Source organism: Physeter macrocephalus, chromosome 2, assembly GCF_002837175.3.
Source record: "Physeter macrocephalus isolate SW-GA chromosome 2, ASM283717v5, whole genome shotgun sequence".
Lineage (NCBI taxonomy): Eukaryota > Metazoa > Chordata > Mammalia > Artiodactyla > Physeteridae > Physeter > Physeter macrocephalus.
Genome location: NC_041215.1, coordinates 77,515,296 through 77,537,777, shown reverse-complemented (window position 1 = coordinate 77,537,777; position 22,482 = coordinate 77,515,296). Strand labels below are relative to the sequence as shown.

The window sequence follows — 22,482 nt, the reverse complement described above, 5'->3', positions numbered from 1 at the left end:
GCCACTAGAATCGGAATCACCTCTGTCCAAATCCTACATCCCTGGACGCAGAGAAAGGGAGCTGGAAGCGTTGGAGGATGCCCATGAGAACACATGAGTTCAGGGAAAGCTCGAAGTAGCCACTTTTCCAAGCACGCTCGTTGGCCTCAGTTTCCTATAACTTTTCCCACACTCTGAATGTCACATAGACGAGCTGGCTCTCCAGTCCTATCACAGAGGCCACCTGTCATGGCAGTGACAGGTGTCCACATTTCCTTGGTGGTCTGGAGCTGAGCCATATCTGTATTTAGTGGATGGCAGCTTTGCAAAACCCGCTTCAGTAGAAACAAGAGTTAGCACAAGCACTGACGGGCGGGACACCCTAAAACCATGACCGGGGGAGACTACTTTCTACATGGCTTGTTAGAAGCCCAGCCCTTTCCACCTCTGAGCCCAGGTGTGAAGAGGTCCTGAGGAGCGAGCGCTAAGAAAGGCAGGGTACTCAGGGCGGTAATGAGCCTTGGGAGATGCAGAATGTGGACCCTTGGATTTCCTGCTTCTGAAGCAGGTGGAGCTGCTGGCAGGCTGAATCAGGGTTAAACTCGCCAGCTCCAATCCCGACTAACTAGGCCCTTTGCCCTCAAAAGTTCCCGTTGTCTCCTCTTGCAGGGATGCTCTGGGTCTCCAGCGCATTAGCGCGGGTCTGAAGAGGGCCAGTATTGGAAGAGATCAATTTAGGGAGGACACCCGCCAGACACTGCTCACATCTGGGCGGGTGGGACCGATGCTCCAATTCCTAGGGCGACAAACGGTCTAGCTTGCCTTTGTGTGTCGGAGGGAGGGTCTCTCAAATTTAACCTTTGGGATGGGCGCGCGGGGCGGGTTGAAGGCCAGGGAAGAGGAGCCGCAGGGGACCAGGAAAGTCAAGTTTTTGGAGTGATAACCCCTGCGGAAGGGCCAGGCCCAGGGTCCAGAGGCAAGGAAATATTTGTAGCTAACTCCTCCACTGGCGGGCTAATCTTTTCATCGCGAAGCAGCTATGAAGGGGAAAGAACCGGAAGGGCTGGGGGCAGCTGGCCCCCGCGAGCTCCCTCAGGGCTGGCCAATGGGGGCGTCCAAAAGAGGGAAAGAAAGAGACTTTTAAAAAATTCCTAACAGCTAGGCTCGGGCTTTTCTTTCTGCGCGCGCGTGTGAAAAGTTCAGAGACTCAACAATTAACCACCTACCCTCTTCCCCTAGTAACCGTCAGAACGAAGGAGCACAAGACACAGCGGTTTTAGGAGGTGAAAGCTTTTTATTCGGGCAGTCAAGACAAGGGAAAGAGAAAGCTATGCATTTCTAGGAATCCCTCGTCTTCCAAATGAGGGCGTCCCCACTCCCTTCCAGATGCGTTTCCCGCGTTGGGAAGCAGAGCCCGGCGCCAGGACCCGTCTTTCCGAAGCCGCACGGACACATCGGGGCCTCGGATCTGAACTCTCAACGGCCACCAATCCCCACCGCGTTTTCCCAAAGCGCTACTAGGTGCTAGGTAGGTTACTGTGAGACCTGCCGTTGGCCTGTTTCTTCTCAAAGTTCTCCAGCTGGATTTCAGCAATTTAAGAAAAAAAGGCATCGGGTCTCTGCGACCTTTGGGTGGCTCCTCAGGCCTCGTGGGGCAGTTTGGTCAGGATCTGCGCGCCCCCCGACGTGATGAGAACTGTGTGCTCGAACTGGGCCGACCTGAAACACACAAGGCAGCGATCAGCAAGCGCTCAAGCGCCTGCGGGGCGGGGAGTAGCAGCTCGCCCGCGTCGTCGGACGAACCTTCCCTTTCGATACAATTTAAAAGCGACCGGGCAGAAAGCAAACACCTTTGATTGTCCAAGGAGACCACAGTCCATGCATCCTCCAGCACTTTAAATTCAGGGGATCCCTCGGTTATAATTGGCTCTGTAAGAGGGAAAATATTTACTGCAGTGATCTAATCAGATTCTTGTTAAACATTGTTTCGGCTGATTATCAAAAAAGAGAATAAAAAGGTTCTCCCCCCTCCCTCCAAGTGCTTCCCCCCACGGGTTCATGTTGTCACCTCGCAAGCGCTGATAATTGATGTTGCTTACATAGTATGCTACAAACCAAACAGTAGGAAGAGGAAACGCTATGGCATTCAAAAATGTATGAAGTTGCCTAGTTCGTAATTTTTTTAGAGGAAAAAAGGGCATTTTAATCAAGCCTTAATTAGGACCCTGTGGATAATAACCACCCAAACACCAGTCCCTCTTATGAATACCAGTCAGTTTTTTAAAATATTTGAATTTTTAAAACATGCTCAAAATGTTCATTAATCAGCAAATAACAATTTTCTTATTTCACTCTAATTGCTTCTCCATTAAGCCCCACAGTCGGAAATATGATGCCTTCAGGATCTTAGGTGATTGGAATTTGGTGGTGACACCAATCACATGATCAGCCAGGAATGGGTTACCAGAGAGTATGTCACTAGCTGACAGGGAGCAAGGGACAAAATCGCCTCTAGTTACTGGGTGTTAATGAAAAACAAAAACAAAAACACCCCACAGAACAACACAAAAAACCCAAACACCACATTACACTGGTAACAGAATTAAAGGTTGGACGGCTGCCGTCTCCTAAATGTGTCGGTAAGTATCTGATTTAGGAAGATGGGGCTCGAGGATATTATTTAATCAGATTTACTATGCATCTGAATTATTTCATTATGCTGATTGGCTTTATTAGTCCTTCAACTGGACTGCCTGGCCTAGGCCAGCGCCGCTGCTTCCGCGGGGGATCCACTGCTCTCTGAAGAGGAGCTCAGCACTGACCTACGGTGAACGCCATGCCCTCCTCCATGCGTAGATCGCTGTCATTCGCTGTAAAACAAAAACAAAAACAGAAAACAATGGGTGTGGGGAGCGGGAATGGGAAATGGAGAGGACAGAGAGAAACGGAATTAAGAGGGGTTAGGCTGCTCAAAAAACATGGTTATCTTATTTATTTTTTCTTTTAGGAAGAAAGGGTGGAGGTTTCTAGAATCCTGGGTTGTAGCTACCACCCATGGGTTAATAAGCACAGGGCTCCTAGGCCTCAGCCTTTGCATTTTCTGAGCTTGGGGTCAGGGCCCCTAGGAAGGGTGCACCAAGGCTGAGCAAAAGCAGCCTGGGTGCTTGAGACACCTGTTGGGTTCCCCCTCTCCACTGTCCCCTGGCCACTTGCTCTGAGGTCTCCTGGCTTCGCTGGGTCCTGGACCTTGCCCTCCACACCTCCAACCCCGAGAGTAAGACATCTTGGGAACTGAGTCAAAGGGAAGGCAGGTTGGTAGAAGGCAAGAACAGGGGTGACTTGAAATATTTCCAGGTGTTGGTGCTGGGTGGGCACATGCCTGAGAGGCCCTTTCTGCACTCCAGCCTGGGCCTCTTATGAGCTGCCTCTGATGGAGCTCTTTGGCCCAAAGGGAGTTCTGACCTGCTGAGTCTCTAGGGATCTTCCAGGGGATGGAGTCCAGCCAGTAGTTCCTCCAGGGGCTGCTCCCACTGCAAGCACACAGGTCAAGGCTCTAGGACCAACTTTCCTTTGGTCCCTGTCCAGGTATGCACCCCCCTTGGGGGCACTCCATAGAACTGCTTCCTACCCTAACCCAAATACCCCACCCTTTCTGGCCCACCCTTGCTTTCTCACTGTAGGGTACACATCCAGGCAGTGAAAAACAGGAGATTCTGGGGAAAGAACACAGGGTGGGTATAATCTAGAAATCACTAAGAGTACACGCTGCTAAATACATCAGCTGTCAACGCTGTGTAGGATGTAATGAAGTTTAACCACAACAGTCAGCGGTTTGAGAAGGGGGCAGAAAAAGAAAAACAGAAAACAGTCATATGTGCATGCTGCTGGGACATTGATGCTGTGGTGTTTTGTTTTCAGTCACTTTTTCTAGACAAATATCCCTTGTGCCTTCCAGCCATCACCCTTCAGGAGACAAAAAGCAAAACAAACCTTATTTTGGGACTGAAACGGCTGGGCTCTAATTCAATAACATAGTAATGTGCTGGTTACGATTAGGTAGGACCCCCCCCCCCCCCGTTCCCACCCACACACTCATAGGAAAGGATGACAACGTGGATTCAAAATTGCAGCAAGGGATTCAGGAGCAAAACTGCTTTATCCTGATTACATTCAATAAACAGCTCCCAAACTAACTTTCTTACCATGATGCCAAATTTCTGGATGTCCATGAAAGTAAGATCCTATCCCATGTCCCACAAAATGTGGACAGACTTGCAAACCATTCTGATAAGTTATCTGGCTTTAAAAGTGACCAAACAAAATACTTAATTAAATTGGACCATTTTAAATGCATACACAGATAAGACAAAGTCACTTCAAAATATTCTCTGAAAAAGAAAAAAATAAGTTATATTTAGAGACGGATGGTAACAACTTGCTTTCGTTATTCTGGAAAATTTTTAAATTTTGTCACAGCTTGTAACAACTCCCTCTGGATAAATGAAGAAAAAAAGGTATGTATCTAACACAGTAATTTGCTTCATTTACTTTAGTACAGCATTCAAACAAGGCCACTTTTAGATGATGAGTGTGCATGCACACATATATAGCTCAATATAACCAAGATACATGTGCAGGTAATGCAGGTCATAAAAATCTGCCTGATTTGTATGGAGTTTCACAAAAAGGCTGTGCAAATTACCACTGATTTGGGAACCAAACAAAAAAATTACAATCTGAAATGTGACTTCATACTTCTATAATTCCCATATTCTGGTCTATTTCAGAACATTAAACATTTTACAAACAGACACACTCACACAAAAGGTCACATCTACTTTGTCCGTATTCTTGAAACACTCCAAAACTTTGTGATTATTTGGGATTCCTACTAAAGACTTACACCATTAACAAAATTCATAAAAAATGCTTTTTAATTGCTATGATGCTTAAGTGAAGCTAGTATGGTGATTCCTAACTCTTAATGCTTCATTAGTTACTTCTACATGCAAATCTTTTGGGTTCCATCTATCCCATATAAGTGAAATCTTAGAATCCAACCCTAAAATCTTCACCTACAAGGTTAAGAAGTCGTTTTTGCAATCAGGTGAACATGTTCATTTCTGGGGGCACCAGAAAGACAAGAACACACATATCATTAACAATCTATATTTTATGTGGATGAAGGGCAAAGGGTCTTAACCCTAACCATAATAATGGATTGGGATTTACAGGCCCACTGTTTAAATTCTTAACAAAACCAAAGTTCTTAGATCCCAAACTAGAGGTTCCAACAGCCCTTCGGTTTAGTTTAACATGAACTCAAAGGCGTTTAGCCAGCATCTTTATGAGCATTCCTGTCAATACACTTTTCTCTATACATTTTTAACCTTCATCTCCAGACCTGTAAAATGTCTTCACTTAGGCCAGGATGTCACTATAAATAGCAGGTAGGCAGCCTCTCATTCAGATTTAATTTCCATGTAACAGTGCAGAAATAGGTGAGCTATGCATGTGTTGAGAGGAATGGTAAGTGAATGCTTTTTATCTCTTAAGTTGTTCTTTATGGTTATACTTATTTCTGTGTGTCTTTGCACTTTGGACAGGAGGTTTAACAACTTTTCCAAGATGTTCCTATTTGTACCACACAATTTCTGAATAGAAACTCAGGATGGAGAGTGGATAGAGGGTGGAAGAGAGATTATTTAGTAAGATAAACTGATCTAGTATTTTTTTTTACAAGAATGGGTTCTATCTAAACCTGTAAATTATGTTATCTATGTCCCAACAAACCTCAATAATTCTAAGAGGATTTATTATAAACTGTTCTATTTTCTTTTCTTAAAAAAACCAAACTAGTTTTTTTTGTTGTTGTTCTTTTTTAAGGCTCTAACTGATTGGCAGCCATCACAGCTTCGTCGTAAATGTGTGTTACAATGGCAATCTTCATTTTAATTTCCGATGTGAGGAGAGGAAGAAAGCCCCCTCTGAAAAAACACCTGGGGTCCCTCCCCCCGCCCATACCTCTCATTCCTCTTCATAAAAGAAGCTGTGCAATTACTATGTGGCTAAAGATATCTGAGTGCATTCTACAACAATTTACTGCCTGGATCCTGCTGGAACTTCTGGTTATTGGAGGATCATAGAATGTATGTGTCATGGATGCAAAGGTCAGAGGATTTCACAGCTGTGTGGAAAGAGGAAAAGAACAGGACAAATTTCCCTCAGTTCCTTGGTTGAGCACCCATCTCAGTGCTTGATTCTCAGGAACTAAGTAAACACGCCTGTCTGCTTTTTAGAGTATTTTCCTTTTGGATTGGTAGTTGGCTTTTTAACGCATACTTCCTGGGACTGAATGGAATAAAATCTCATTAATGTTTCTAATTACTGTTGAAAAGCGTACCCCTTCTACTATTCTACTATATACTGTTCTTCTATTTTGGAATATAAGGGAAGCACAAGATTATTTACCTGATTCTAGGGTTTAAATCTAACTTTGTGGAGGCAATCCAAGCAATCTGTAGTAGCAAATTCCACTCTAACATGGAATCAAGTGGCTAGGATCCCTAGTTGTGGCATGGGAAAGTGGAGTACACGTGCTTCTCTTGACTGGTGTGTTGGGGAAAATGGAAGCTGCTGGGTGGGCAGGGGTGCCCAAGAAGTATACAACTGCTCCCCAACACCAGCCATCGAGGGTCATGACCCATTTCTGAGCATGAGGGTCTTCTTGCCTTGGACATTTCACAGATGAAATCTGCCTTCTTTTTGTTAAAATCTGCCAAAAGAACGCTCCTGGTATTAGCTCTTCTGTTCCGATTTTCTCTAATTAAAAATTTTCTAAGACAGCCACTCACATGAGCCTGAGTACATCTATGATTTGAAGCCCTTCAGATGGAATATTTGGGGAGGAGAAGGAGGGGAGAGGAGGAAGGAGATGTATAAAAGTAGTTTATGAACTTACCTGAAAAGTGTACTGTATTATTACAGTTCATGTTTCAGGTACTGTTTAGAGTTGAAAGAAAAATCTCTCTAAAGGAATTTCATCTTGTGATCATTTTCTTAATTTAATTCCCTTTCATGAGATAGTTTTCCTCAATTGAAGTTTTGTCTAGATAAATTAAAATTCTTGATACACTTAAACTACATTTTATGACTAAGAATACATTCCCCAAGAGGGCAGAGGAGTACTATATTTAAGTACATACTCTTCTAAAGAAATAAAAATGCACATGAAAATTGTTTTATTACCATTTTCTCATGAACTCTATAAACAGCACTGATTTCCAAATGGTCACATCTCTAATTAAAGGATCTCAAATGGCACCTGATTTTCTAAGTTATGGAATTTTACTTTAATCTTTCCAGATTTTTCTTTTAAGCAGTAGTTTTGAATGCAGGAATGCACAAATTCAAGGATTCCCTTTAATGACAAGGAATGTTTAAGTACAATTAGTAATATTTTTGAAAGCCAACAACTGTTTTCTAAAAGAGTGGTACATTTTTTTGTTTCAAACTGGATCACAAATTACTGTATTTTTCTTACAATAGTGCTGAACTTTTATTTGAGGTTTTCTGTTTCTGAAAAGCAGACGTGATGGATTGAAATAAAAGATAATTTATTGCAATGCTTACTTTCATGTGCAGAGAGAAGCAGTGTAATTGTAATTTACAGTAGCTGTCAAGAAAAATCCATCACAGATGACATTAAAATGACTTATTTTGCCTGAGCCACTTATTGTTTAAATGTGCATAATCTAATAGAAAGAGATTTTTAAAAATCTGCTTTCTATTCTTCTAAATTAATATCAAAACATATACTTATGAATTAAACATTAAAAACCATTCATTGATACTTTCATCATGACATTTACAAGTATAAGTTTAAATTATTTTTGATTGAACTGTCACATATTTGTGATGCATGAATCTACACATTCACAATATCTTCATAGGTACAGCTCATATCATCTAGAGGTAATTACAAAAATACAAATTTAGAAATATTTTAAAGCAAATGCAAGTACAGTGAGTATAATAACACTGTAACCTGAAGATCACTAGCTATCCCTCACGAAGCAGAAGGGCACAGAGAGAACTCTTTTCATTAAACTCTTTTAGCCAATACTTCTTCAGAGATACCATCCTATCCTTTAGGTTTCGGAAAATTTCAAAATTTCCTATAAAGATCACCAGGTTTTTGGTGACATAATACTACTGAAAGATGCCTGAATGTTCTTTTCATGGTGTATCAGTAGAGGGAGGCTATGCAAAAGATGGTGAGTATCTTAAAATAAACGAGACTGAGTTGAAAGATGTTTGTCAACCTTCGGTCTGTAATGATTCCGAGTATTTTTGGCTTAAAGGTGGAGACTGTTTGTTTATTTACTCCCTTGAGATTTTGCCTGAATGAGAAAAGGCGAAATAATAGATGTCCAGAAACACTGCCTTAACACATCAGAACAAACATTTGTTAGAATTGGGGCCAGTTTCCTCCTCGGTGGCAGACATAGACCATCTAAATAATGAAATGCATTAGGGTAAAGGAAAAAGTTCATTGTTATTTTTCACATAGTTTCGTAAGTGCAGTTGTCGGGACTGATCTGGTTTTCAAAGGAGCTTGTACATGCAAATTCATCCTCTGCGAAAACTGACCTTTGTATCCAGATAGCTAAAATCCAATGTCACTTTCAATTTTACTCTTCTTCTTCTTTTTTTTTATGTAGCTAGAATTAATGTAGTGAATATGTAATGAAATGCATTATCCTGCATGGAGATTTATCAGATTTTCCGACTGAATGCTATGCTTTGCTAGTACTAGCTGGAGTTCACCTGCATGTTGGTGTGGCGTGTGGCTCTTTTTTGTAAAGAGTTAAGTCGTACACAAAAAAAGGGAACAAAGGTCAGCACCCAGCCGCCACTTGAATGTGAGATTTTTTCTTTTTATTCCCCTTGATGTATACTAGGCTCTGTGTTATTAGTCTTAATGATGGAAAATTGTAGTGTTGATACAAATCTTTTTTTCAAAGTAGTAGGCGGGAGCTCCATTTGTTAGTAAGTTTTTTTGTGACTAAAAGCCACGGACAGTACATTTATGTAGCAGTAAAAGGCCTAGATGCTCTTTCCATAGCAGAGCTAATTATTCCTACTGTGACCTTACTGATCTAGCCTGTTCCTAGTACATCTCATCTGCACGCCTGTTCCTCTGTGTAGATGGTGTCAGAGAATATGAAAAACCCTATAATGAAACCATTTTCATGATGGAGAAAGGCTACTGGAGTTGCACTTGCTACAAAGAGGCTCAATTATATGAGTAATTGTGATAATTTTCTACATTCATAGCCTTCAATGGGGAAAAAAGAATGAGAGCCACAAAGGAAAATTACTTTAACAAGAAAGTACAGAGAGTAAAAATGGAAGAAGAGACAAAAAAGGGGAAAAAATAACCAGAAAAAAAGTTTAAAAAATAGATCTGGAGGGAGGAATAGCAAGACAGGGAGAACAACAGAAATGCTCAAAAGCCCATGTGCAGCTGTGTTGCACAATTAAATTGAATTTTTTTTTCTGCAGTTGATGAATGTGACTACTGCAAATGTGCCTCTGTAGTTAGCTATCATTTGTTGTTCCGTGACAGGAAAAGGATAATTACCTCTCAGAGAGAATCAAAGGCTGACATGCCCTTTAGACACAGCCATGAATGCAGAGCTCGATAGAATGCTTGAATAAGAATCTAGTGTTCTCTGCCCCCTTCTACTGAAGAATAAATTTTGTTAAAATGCAAGAGCACCACCAGTAAATTTGTTGAACCCTAGGTGTTCAAAAATATGAGGTACATCTATCGACTCATCCCATTTGCAAAAATAAAACTGCATTTTGAATTCATTTCTATTATATTCATGGACAGTAAGATAGTGAGATATGCATTAAATTTCTTTTCCCAGTAGGGGTCTGATTCAACATTTCCTATGAAAGAACAGAGAGACACTATCCTTTTTTCCCAGGCTAGTTAGCCTATAATTTAAAACTGTCAAAAACACAATTTTGTTCAAAGTCTTCAATAAAAGCTTCTCGCATATAACCCAAAGAGATTTTACTAAAGTTTGATTCAGACACTGTTACAATATTTTTAAAGCCATAAATACATTTAACTGATATTTTATTGCCTTTTTTCTTAAAGTATTTGAAGGCTTACGAAGAAAAAAGGCAGCATCTTTTCAAGGTGACTAAGCCTTCCATCCTTCAGACAAATGGGAAGTATTCAATGGTTCATATTAATGAGAACAGTACTTTAAAAGGTACTGATGTGATCATCTTTAACAAAATATGTTACTGTTAAATGCAAACACATATTCTGTATGTGTACTTCAAAACAGTTATGGGGAAGGAAAAGATCTAAAGTAGGTAACAGATTACAAAGAAAAGTCTTGAATTCGGATAGTACACATACTCTCAAAAAGCAAGCATAGGAGGCTGTGTGGAAAGTAAATAATGGTTTATAGGAAAAATGAACCAGACCAAAAAAAAAAAAAAGAAAAAGAAAAGAAAAGAAGATCACCTTTTCAGGCTGTTTGTTAATCCACCAATTTGAAAGGTAAGGCTTGCTTGAGCTAATACTTTTTATCTTTCTATCACAGGAATATGTTTCACTTCATGCCTTTATAAAATCTAGCTTTTCTCCTGTCTCACTATCCAAGAGTTGGGATACTTAACCCTTCTTAGTTACTCCTTCCACGTTTGGTGTGATTTTGAATATAGGAACACTACAGACCAACATGTCAAGCTAAAACTAAAGCAGTCACACAAATATTGCTTGCTGCTTCTATAAGTTTCTTTGCTGACCTGATAAAATTCACTTTAAAAAAAAATTTTTTTTTTTAACTCAGGGAACAACACAGCAGCCTGGCAGTTCACATACTGATATCAGACTGAAATGATGGTTCTGAATAGTAAAACATGTCATCAACTTTATACCAAGCCACCAATAACCTTTGTACCATTTGCCAACCCTCCCTTTACTTGTCAGTGTAAGGCTTACCTGACTGTGTTTCCAATTACAGAGAAGGGAGCCCCTGCTCTGCAAGCAGCAATTGCTTCATCTCTACACCTCCTGGCAACCTCCACTAACTTTTTACCACATTCATCCACATTGCCCACCAAAAATGTTTCAGAGGTGTCTCCATGGTAGCCATTGTAGTAAACCTAAACATAGGCAGAAATTTAAAAATATGTCCTTGTTTAAATATCTACTCTCCTAAAGTCTACATTGCATTCATTTATGTATTTAGTAGATTCATGTGTTTCACCCTTCCAGAATTACTGTCAAGTTTACCTACAAAAAAAGAAAAAATAGCCTTACATAAATTACGAAGAGGAAGACCTGCAATGATATTGCAAAATTTTAAAATAAATTTGTGACTAGTATGGCTATTTCAGCATTAGGATTAGCAATGTTCTTTAACATTTTGAGTCCTCATTTTACTTCTGAGACAAAATTACATATGCAGAAATAGTGACCAAAGACACTGACCCACAATTACTACAATAGGTTTAGAGAATCCAGAAGTATTTAACACAGTGAAAAGTTTCTTCAGTGTCATAAAGATACTTACCTTTTATTTACCAGTCCCACACTTGGAAGTGATAGATAATGGCAAGAAGAAATAAGATAGACATGTTGGTGTTATAACAGACAGAAGGAGAATTCAGTTCCAAGAACTGAAGTGGCTCAATATCGGAATGAAAAATGTTATAGAAAAATCCTGTCTGGAAGTGGAATCTTAATCAAATGTTCCAGATAGCAGAATGTTAACAGAAGACACTATACATGGATTTTTAAAGAATCAGAATGTAACAAAACAGGCTTAAGAATAAAATTACAGAAAATAGCATTTTATCTGTCTTCAGTGACTCAGAAGGCCCTGTAGGATCTTGAAAGACACCAGATTCATTATAAAAATCAATAATTACCAAACACTGTAATAACTATAGAAGGCAGAGGAGACTGGTTGAATATTGATCCTTTGATATAGCATGGAATTTGCTATTTTGCATAAACTTGTCCTATGTAATTATTTTTCACATTTCTCTTTCTCATGAAATAGAATGCAAAACTGTAATAAAAAAGAGATTTATCTGAGCTTTCCATTTTAATACCAAATTAATATGTATACTCTTCTGCTTAAAAAATATACTCTTGTATACTCTGTGAGGGAGGCAGGAGAAGTCTTTATTTTATCCTCACTTTATAAGTCAGGAAACTGAGGCACAGACAAGTAACTTGTCTAAGGTTAGTGGCAGAATACAGAGGTAGAACTAGGTTAATATGATGGATTATTGGCTTCTAATCAAGTGTTTTCGCTACTACATCAAATAACCTTAATTACCTTGCAATAAAACACTGTTTTATATATTTATTCCCATTTGTAATCCAAGAGAGTACAAGTTTTGATTTTATACACAAGTATATAACATTTACTAATAAAGAGTAATTATTAAAACAAAATTGTAACTCTGAATGTTTGTATAGTTGCTATTTAAGTAAAAATGTATTTTTAAAAATCTTTATTTGCCTTTTCATATTACTTTTTGCTAGCCTGTAAAATGGCTACTTGAAAGATTCAATATATATAGAAATAATACTTTTGAAAGTCTGTGGCAGTTATCTATAATTACTGTTTTTACCCACAAACTATTCTTGTTTTATACGTCATTTATTTAACAAATATTTATTAAGCAACTAATATGGGTATCGCATTATCTTTTTTTAAACATTCAACTTTCAAGGGGGAAAGAAGTCTATTTTCTTGTGATATATACTAATGTAAACAATTACAAAATGCAATGAGTATTTTCTGATAAAAGTATAGGATCTAATAATGGAGTCTTTCACTTAATAAAATATTTCATAAGAAATATAATTTAAGATACTGACCTGTATGTTTTCTTGGTCCCTTCACATTTCTAGACACTTGAAAATATTTCACTTTGACCATTTTAATGTCAAAAATGGAATTGTTTATTGAAAGTCTTCAGAAAACTTAGAAAAGGCATGGACTATTCTCTTTGGACACATTGGAAACAGAAAGGAAGAGTACGCTGATTTCATTCAAAGAAGCAATATTTTATTAGGGGGTGATTAGGTGAGATAATAAATGAAGAGCCCCCAAATCAGGTACAATCCAAAAGAAAAGTGCATCATGAAAAATACTTCATTTCAGGTACACTTCATAAAATACTTCCTTCTACATATTCTGAGTTGGAAAGATGGCAACAATATATGTAGAACAAATGTTCAAGTATTCTAAGTAGGACAAAATGATATAGGAAAGAGGATCAGCAATAAAAGAATATTTGGCTACATCCTAAGACAAATTGATATGAAGAAAAAAAGCTGAATTAATTTAAACAACTAAAAATTGGACTGAACTAAACTACCGGATGCCAATCTCCACCACATTCCCACTCCCACCTAAGGTTCATGGTCTGGATATGAAATCACTATTATTAAGAATATTTCCTGGGACTTCCCTGGTGGCGCAGTGGTTAGGAGTCCGCCTGCCAACGCGGGGGACACGGGTTCGAGCCCTGGTCCAGGAAGATCCCACATGCCGCGGAGCAACTAAGCCCATGCGCTACAACTATTGAGCCTGCGCTCTAGAGCCCGTGAGCCACAACTACTGAGCTCACGTGCCACAACCACTGAAGCCCGCGCGCCTAGAGCCCGTGCTCCACAACAAGAGAAGCCACTGCAATGAGAAGCCTGCGCACTGCAGCAAATAGTCCCCGCTTGCTGCAACTAGAGAAAGCCCACGCGCAGCAACAAAGACCCAACATAGCCAAAATAAATTAAAAAAAAAAAAAAAGAACATTTCCTCATTAATAGAAACTGTACTCCTTGAATGCTATCTCAACTAGTTCTCATCAGATGTTTAATTTATATTTATTTATTTAAAATGTATTTATTAATCATCAGATGTATAGAATTTATTTACAATCTCCATAATCCAAAGGTACCATTACAAATTTTTTTAGTAAAACGAACTGCCAAAGCACAAATAACCCAAGTCTGAGAAGAGTGAAAGGCTAAGGAAATTAGAAAAGGTTAGAGCTTGTACAGTTTGAAGTTCCTGTGTTAAATTACTTGGGGCTGTTATTTAAAAGAAAGGCTGTTAACCATTTGGTGAAAACTGAAGTTCAGAGAGAAAAGCACTCTGCTTGTACGCTTTGAGTTCAAGGCTCTCTATACCAGAAATGGAATACAACGTTACCTTCAGGGATTTTAATAAATCTAAGGAACACTGCTAGCAAAAGAGTTGCTGTCCAAATAGACTGACACACACAGGCCAATGTAGCCCCTAATGACAGAGTAAGATAATGACAGGCCCTACTCAAAATCAGCAGGAAGAGGAAGATCAATCTTGGCAGAGTGAAGGAAAAATGCTGGCTTTCTTCGCGTTAGCTCATCTCATACATATCTAGCTTCAGCAGCTGCCCAGTGCTGTGGGCTCTGCATTAACTACACAGTGGATCAATAACAATTACACCTTCTCAAAAACATGACACATAGCAGGATTGGGTTGACATTTCACTTAGGCCAACATTGATCTCAGTGCATCTGATTCTAGCCCTAAATTCAAGTCAGGCCTGGGTTTACTTGGAATAAACACAGAGTTAAAGACAAAAAAGGAAACCAGCTGCTTGTGTCTGGGTCTAGAAGTAAACAGCACTTCCATCGGTGCAGTTCACATTTTCAATCCACTCTTCTTCTTGTTGCTACTGGCAATTCTGAAGTTGATCAAAGACTATTTTTTATATGATTTACTCACCGTGACATCAATGTTGATAATATCTCCATCCTGAAGAGGTCGACTGAAACATAAACAGGAAAAAAAATGGTGACAGACAGATCCCAATAAAAGGAATATAAAAATAAATATCTAATGACTACTATCACAAGCCTAATGAGTTGTGGTGATAATTCAGAGTGGAGAAGGAATGAATGGAATAACTATATCTAATCTTTAATTTATGTTAGTCACATCAATTTTTACTAGAAATACCTAAATGAACATGTATTGCCACTGGTAAAAAATCTACTTATTCTCAACAAAATATACTTAATAGTTACCTTAATTTTACAAAGAGCCAAAGCAATAGTAGATGGTTAAAAATCTAAGACGGTAAAAGAAATACTTAATGCACAGCCACTTTTTTTGTATTACATATTGCTTTAACAAACATTAAATGGTGGTATTATGTCCATTTAGAAGCAAAATACTTCAAAATTGTTGCTCTACCATAATCAGCTTCAAAAGTTTGCAGGTAGGTTTCAATTAAACTATAGTGTCTTTCAACATATGTTATAGATCTTAGCGTGTTTTAGTTTCCAAAGGAACAATGTGTTATTAAGCAATGAATACCTGTCAGGAATACCATGACAAAGCACGTTGTTTACAGAGGTACAAACAGATTTTGGAAAACCTCCATAGCCTAGAGGTGAGGGATAGGCATCATGACTGATGATTTCCTGATGAACAAGAGCATCTATCTCTTCAGTTGTCATGTCAACCTAAAATATTAAATAAAGAAATTGTGGAGTGACAGTTGAAGACACTTCCTGTATTTATTGACTATGCCTATAGCTACAGCCCTTCCAGATGAGGCTGTATAAATTTACTGTGATAAACTTGTGGTACAACATTCTAATTAATGATGATTAACCTTAAAATCCTATTGTACCTTTCTGACAACTGTTTGGGTGTATGATGGTGTTATGGACTATTAGGAAATGGACATTTTAAAATCTAAGATCCTTTTAATCACTTGTGAGTCATTAAATGACATGAGTCCTTTTTAGCCTGAAGGTTTAAAAAATATGTTCTGAGGCAATTCCTTCCTCTCCTTCAATGGTTAGTGCCCTGGGCTAACCGAAGCATATAAATTCTCAAAAGGATCTTCAATTTAGATAACAAAGCTTGAAAAGTAGGTCAAACCACACCTTTTTATCTCAGAGAAACATTACATGGGTTTCGCCACAATGGCATGGAGGTTACGGATCATCATTTAAAAAACTAAGTCTGATACATTTTGTAGAGATTCGGGTTCACTAATCTTGATTTCTTTCATGCCTAAATAAATCAATGTGTTTTCAAAAAATATTTTTCCCTTACTAGAAGGTATCCAATTGCTCCCAAACTAGAAGAAAACTGAAATCAAGTTTTGTGGGCACATGAGGACTATCTCCATAAACTCATAAATCCTGAGCAAAATTCTAAAACAAAATCTTTTATTAAAAAGTATTTCTTCAAGAGATTTCTTTATGTTATTTTATATTCACATTATGGTTAGTTGTGTTTCTATAACAAGTCTATTACACAAATGATACGCTAAGTGTTTCATCTTTGAGTCTCACTTCCTAAAGTCTGCCCACCTTTTGGAAACTACAGTATTTTCTTTTATGATCCTTACATAGCAGGATTCAGATTCAGTTTCAGATTATTCCAAAAGACCTAAATCTTGTAGTAAGATAGTTGTACATAATTACACTGCTGAATTACCTATAGCTTAGTGTATCTGGTCGGTCTTTCTTTGCAGAGCCAATGTAAGAAAATAAGAGACAAAGGATGAGGCAAAGCAACTCTTCAGGCACACGGAAATAATGTGGGGAATAAAAGCAGAAACTACAGGCAGGAGTAAGAGGGGAAAAGTCAAAGCCATCTGCCATGGATCAACTTGGATAGGCCGACTGTGCTCAAAGTATCTCCAGAATTCTGCTACTTAATATCAAATTTGTATTTTCAATTATCTCTTGAATAAACACAGAAATAATACGATCCCTTTCCCCCACCCCAAGGCTTTACTTAATTTTAACAAATTAGATGTGTACAAAAGAAGAGTTAAAGGGAAAGGGAAAAAATGGGAGGAGGGTTTGTTGCCCCTTATGTAAGTCTTCCGAGGCTTGGTGAGACGCCACCTTTAAACTCTTCCCGGCCAGGAGGAGGACATGGCGGGCCAGCTGACAAGCCTGACGAAGCCCTTGAATCTGATCTTCATTCTTAACTTCTATGCTGTCTCCCCAGTCGGGTACAATGCCTGTCGTCACATAGTCTGGCTTCTTTATGTGCTTGAGGAAAAAGGATTGAAAACGAAGATCAGAACCCAGTGCATGACAATGGGATCATTTTTTCGGACACAGCCTCCTGCTTCATGGAGCTCTGCCCTTCCTGCCGGAGCACCGACCTCTGAAGCCAGCACAACAGACCCTCCAGGCTGCCCCCAGTTCCTTCCCCTGCCCTTTTGAACTTAACATGGCCTGTTAGTGCTGCCTCTGGATGGTCTGTTAACCTTTCTGTGCTTTGAGTCACACTGGACTGAAGGAGACTTCTGGTCAAAACAAACAGGAGTTTTCTTCCTTCTCCAACCCTGTTAGAAGCCTATTGCCATTGATAACAAATAGCACCAAGCTTCCCAATTGCCAAATGGTTAATTAAGAGCACTTTCATCTCCTCGACACAAAGATAAATTTATGCAAAGGATAGCTCACAACACCCTCTCCCAATGAATATATGTAAAAGGCTGACTGTCAAGTTCACGGACGCCTATCACATATGCACTTCTCTTACACTTTGCAACTGTACCCAAGCTAAGAAGGAACTAGAGGACAAAACGAAACAGCTCTCTTTCCTTTTCCTTTCTTTTTTTTTTTCAAGTACATAAAAAATACTTTGAACACTTCCATCATTTGTCAAAAACAAACAAACTCCCCCCCTCCTCTAAAACTCAAAATATTCAACTCTGATCACCCTAGGAGAACATTCTCCACCACTAACTTAAATCCATGGGCAGTATTCAGAAAATAAATATTACCTTACACACAGAGCTCCTTTCTTTTTCTTTATTTTTTTTTAAAATTTATTTATTTTTATTTTTATCTGTCTTAGGTCTTTGTTGCTGCGCGTGGGCTTTCTCTAGTTGCGGCGAGTGGGGGCTACTCTTCATTGCGGTTCACGGGCTTCTCATTGGGTGGCTTCTCTTGTTGCAGAGCACAGGCTTTAGGTGCGTGGGCTTCAGTAGTTGTGGCACTCGGGCTCAGTAGTTTTAGCTCGCGGGCTCTAGAGCGCAGGCTCCATAGTTGTGGCGCACGGGCTTAGTTGCTCCGTGGCATGTGGGATCTTCCCGGACCAGGGCTCGAACCCGTGTCCCCTGCACTGCCAGGTGGATTCTTAACCACTGCGCCACCAGGGAAGTCCCAGAGCTCCTTTCAGTCCTAAGGTTTCGCACAGCTCTTTACAAACTGTTTATGGCAACTGCTACATAAGTTTTGTTGAACAGTACCCAGTAAGGCTACACAGCAGTTGGGAACAGGAAGCTGAGAGAGGTAACACTATTCAGTGGACATCACAGCATCTCTGGAAGGGCTGAGGTTAGGGGTCTGCACTTTGTGAACTGCATCATGCAGGATTTAAGGACCTTCACTTATTCTTGTGTTCAGATGGGCCTTTCTGACACAAGTAACGCCATTGCTTGGGCTGCAGCAGCCGAGCTTGGGGTGAGCATCTTCTCTGCTACAGCTTTACCACCAGCACCCACAAAGCACACCCGGTCTCCCACAGCCCCGCCTCCTCTCTCTTTGCAATCTTGCCAGGTTACAACCACAGGCAGAAGGGCTGTTGGCTTATCACTGAAATTCTAAAACAATACATTCACCTCTCTGGAGACTTCTTTTTTCTTTTCTACTAAGGAAATACCAGAAACATACTCTGGGCTCTGGTGGCCTGTCTTGTCAGTCCTTGTCACAAAAATGGGCCACTCACCTTAAGGGAGTATGATATACTTAATGTGGGTTTACTGCAAAAAGAACCCCAAAAAAACAAAAAAACAGAAAAAGAGGGAAAGCAGGTGACTTTTGCGACAAATCTATATTTCTTTCACCTATTCTCGTTCTTCCTAAACCATCCCCACACCTCCTTTACATTGCATTTTGGAAAAATGGACAGATTGTCTATAATCTTATCTTCATGGTAGAAATTTAATATGGAAATTTTCATGATAGAAACTTAAATTCTAAGTGAATTAAGCAGTTATAAGCTCAGTGCTTTATTTTAAAAAATGAGTATTATAGAACTGCAGGATGTTAAAACTTCCCAAACCACAGTTTTAAATCACAGACCAAGTTTAAAAATTATAATTCAAACAGCTCAGAAATCAAAGGTGCAAAAACACTTGATTGCTTCTGAAGTTAACCTTTATCTTGGCTGGAAAAAGCAGCAAATAATAGGCAATACAGTACCTTAGGGACTGGATGAGCTGAAGAAACTGCAGCCGGCAAAACTATACTGTGTGAAATCTCTCTTTGTCTCCGGAAAAAGAAATTTCTTCTTTGTTGACTGCTTGACTGCTTGTGTAAGTAGATATGATTGAGGGGTGAAGAGAAAATCCTGTGACAACCTAGAAGCAGAAATAGACATATCTTAAGTTAAAAAAAACCTACTTAGTGCTACATTTTAAGATGTTGCGTTGTTGTCTATTAAATCATTATTATAATACTTTATTGGCTCAAAAAGAAAAAGCCCCAAATAGAAAGGAAAGCAGTGGTATTCTGAGTTCTAGTACAATAGTAGCAAAGCATATTTATTAGCTAATAGTATGTTTACATAAATGTTTGCAATGGAAAACTGTATTCTAATGGGAAAAAAACATGTAGAAACATCTGCTAAACACCAGGTCTATAAAAAGAGCAATTTCTGCTGTGGTACCTTAAAAGCAGCCATGTCCAGGATAACCCTAGATTCAGGGCACTGTTTGGGTGGTTTTATATTCTTTAAAGCCATTTTCCTTTCACGAATCCTGGACAAATTGCCAGCTGGACTTTTTGCCCTCGATAGGATTACTACTCTGTGTTAAGTTCATGTGCAGCGAGGCATTATACTGAAATTCATTGTAATGAATGCTCAAGTCAGATAAAGACTAAATAGCAAAACTGTAGGGTGTAACCCTGAAAGAAAATGAATGTAGGGTCCTAAAGTACCCACAACAGGAATTTAGAAATATCTATCAAAATTTTAAATGCACACATCCTTTGACTTAGCAATTCATCTCCTAGGACTCTACTGTATGCAATGATGGATGTTTGAAGATGAACTGTAGCACTGTTTGTGGTAGAAAAAACTGGGAAATAATCCAAATGTCCATCTGTAGGGGACTGGTTAAATATATTATGGTAAATCTATACAACAGAAAACTATAGCGGTATTAAAGAGAATAAGCTAAATCATCTCTATGTATTGACATTGAAAGAGGTCACGATATACTGTTAGGAAAATAGCAAATGCTGAGCAGTACATATTAAAAGCTCATTAAAAGGAGCTTATGTAAAAAGCTCATGTAAAAAGAACTTATACATTTATACAGTCTTGTTATATGCCTATATAATTTCTGAAAATTGATATTCATCAATAGTGGTTATTTCTGGGGTATCTGATTGGGGCTGGGGTGGGGAGGAAGACTTCCTGATTCCTTCTGTTTTCTTCTGTACTGATTGACTTTTAAAAACATTCACTTGCATTACTTTTATAATCAAAACAATAGTTTTAAAAATCCCCAACATGCCATAATTGCATGTCAGGGGTTGGCAAACTACAGCCCAAAGGGCAAATCTGCCCTGCTGCCTATTTTTATATAGCCCCAACCTAAAAATGGTTTTCATATTTATAAATGGTTGAAAAAAATCATATTTTGTAACGTGAAATTATACAATATTCAAATTTCAGTGCCCATAAATAAAGGTTTATTGGAACATAGCTACACTCATTCACTTACAATTAGCCATGGCTGCTTTTGAGCGACAGTGGCAGAGTTGAGTAGTTGTGACAGAGAACATATGGCTCACAAAGCCCAAGATATTTACTACCTGCCCCTTAGAGAAGAATTTTGTCGACTCCTGGTCTAGAGCACTGGTTCTCAAAATGTGGTACCCAGACCAGCATATTAGTATCACATGGGGAAAAGATGCAAATTCTTGGGCCCCTCCTCAATTTACTGACTCAGACTCTGGGATGTGGTCAGCAATCTGTGTTTTAACAATCCCTCACCAGAGTGATTCTCATGCACACTAAAGTTTGAGAATTACTGGCCTAGAGTAATCGTTCAGCTTTGAAACATAATGGAAACACAAATTGCAGGTGAGTATTAGCCCCAAAACTCAAGATCTCTAAGTGAATGGGAAAAAGGCACAGATGCAAACAAACCCCAATAGTCATTGATTCAGTGTCCTAAGTTTCACTCAATTATGTTCTTCCAGAAAGCTGAAAGTAACATTGTTGAATCAAACTTACAGAGGTGTTTCAGGTATTATTTTAAACAATTCCAAACACCAGACAAAATGCTGCCAGTAATATCACTTCTTTAAAAAAAAAAAAGTTGCTTGATAGAGGCAGGTCAATATTCCCTAAATCTTGTAAAGTACAACATTTCCCTAAAGACAACACCACCAGCCCCAGGATGTCAACTGTATATGAGGGGCAGGGTAGTCTCCTAGTAAAAGCAGATGGATGGAAAGCAGAAGCCTGGACTTCTGTCTCAGCTCTACTACTTGTTAGCTGTGTGGCCCTGAGCAAGTGTCTTGTTTTGAGTCTCAAGTGAGAATTAATTGGAATAAAGTCTGTGAAAGGGCCCTGCATTTAGTAGATGCTCAAAAAATGGTAGCTCCTTCAAGAATACTTGAAAAGTAAAATGAGAAAGAAACCCTGGGCTTCACTATAGCTTCTAATACTGAGAACTTATTGTGCGTCAATTACTATGCTAGGCCCTTTACATATGGTAGCTCATTAATCTTCCTGAGAACCCTGTAAACTGTAAACTGTTATTACTCATTCCACAGTTGAAGATACGGAAGCACACAAAGTAACTCTGCCAGAGTGCCAAAGCTGCGGGAAAGGAGGTCCAGTTGCCTTCATGAAGTATATTGCTCTCCCACGCGTGAGAAAAAGATGAGCTAACAACACACAAGGACACACTCTGAAAATGTAAAAGGCCTCACAAAACTAGTAAAAGTTACCACTATTATTATTTTTTTTTGCAAAAGTGGTGATGGGTTGACCTAATCCATCCTCTTTCTCAAGCCAAACTCCCTTTGCTGACTAAATACATGCTGTAGAGGTTTGGCTGGGCAGTCTGTGGACACAGAACGGAAAATCTGGGTCCCAGTTAAAGCCAAGGAAAGGCTCAGGTGGAATCAATCCATGATTCTGGGCTCCCTAACTGCATCCCTAGGTAGGACCAAAGACAAGCTCCCAAGTGTTTCCCTTCTGAGAAAAGCATGTATTATGATGACTATTAATAATGATAACACTAATAGAAATAGAAAACAATAATAGTGGTTAACACTTAATGGCCAGTTTCTTTAATTAAGCACAGTGCTAGGTGCTCCACACACATTAAGTCTTACCAGTGCTGTTAGGGAGGCGGACAGCTGTTGATGTCACTATTTTATGGATGAGGAACAAAAGG

General features: G+C 39.2%; 1 protein-coding gene across 1 annotated transcript in view; it reads right to left on the bottom strand.

Moving 5' to 3' along the window:
• Positions 1 to 1,259: 1,259 nt before the first annotated feature.
• The window catches only part of METAP1D (methionyl aminopeptidase type 1D, mitochondrial), a 91,993-nt gene continuing 70,770 nt past the window's right edge, over positions 1,260 to 22,482 (bottom strand). The window contains 9 exon segments of the mRNA XM_024122345.2: positions 1,260 to 1,698; positions 1,830 to 1,908; positions 2,802 to 2,849; positions 4,182 to 4,279; positions 11,012 to 11,175; positions 14,802 to 14,844; positions 15,396 to 15,544; positions 16,949 to 17,098; positions 19,265 to 19,422. Coding sequence (XP_023978113.2) covers positions 1,620 to 1,698; positions 1,830 to 1,908; positions 2,802 to 2,849; positions 4,182 to 4,279; positions 11,012 to 11,175; positions 14,802 to 14,844; positions 15,396 to 15,544; positions 16,949 to 17,098; positions 19,265 to 19,422 — 968 coding nt within the window. The 3' untranslated portion in view covers positions 1,260 to 1,619.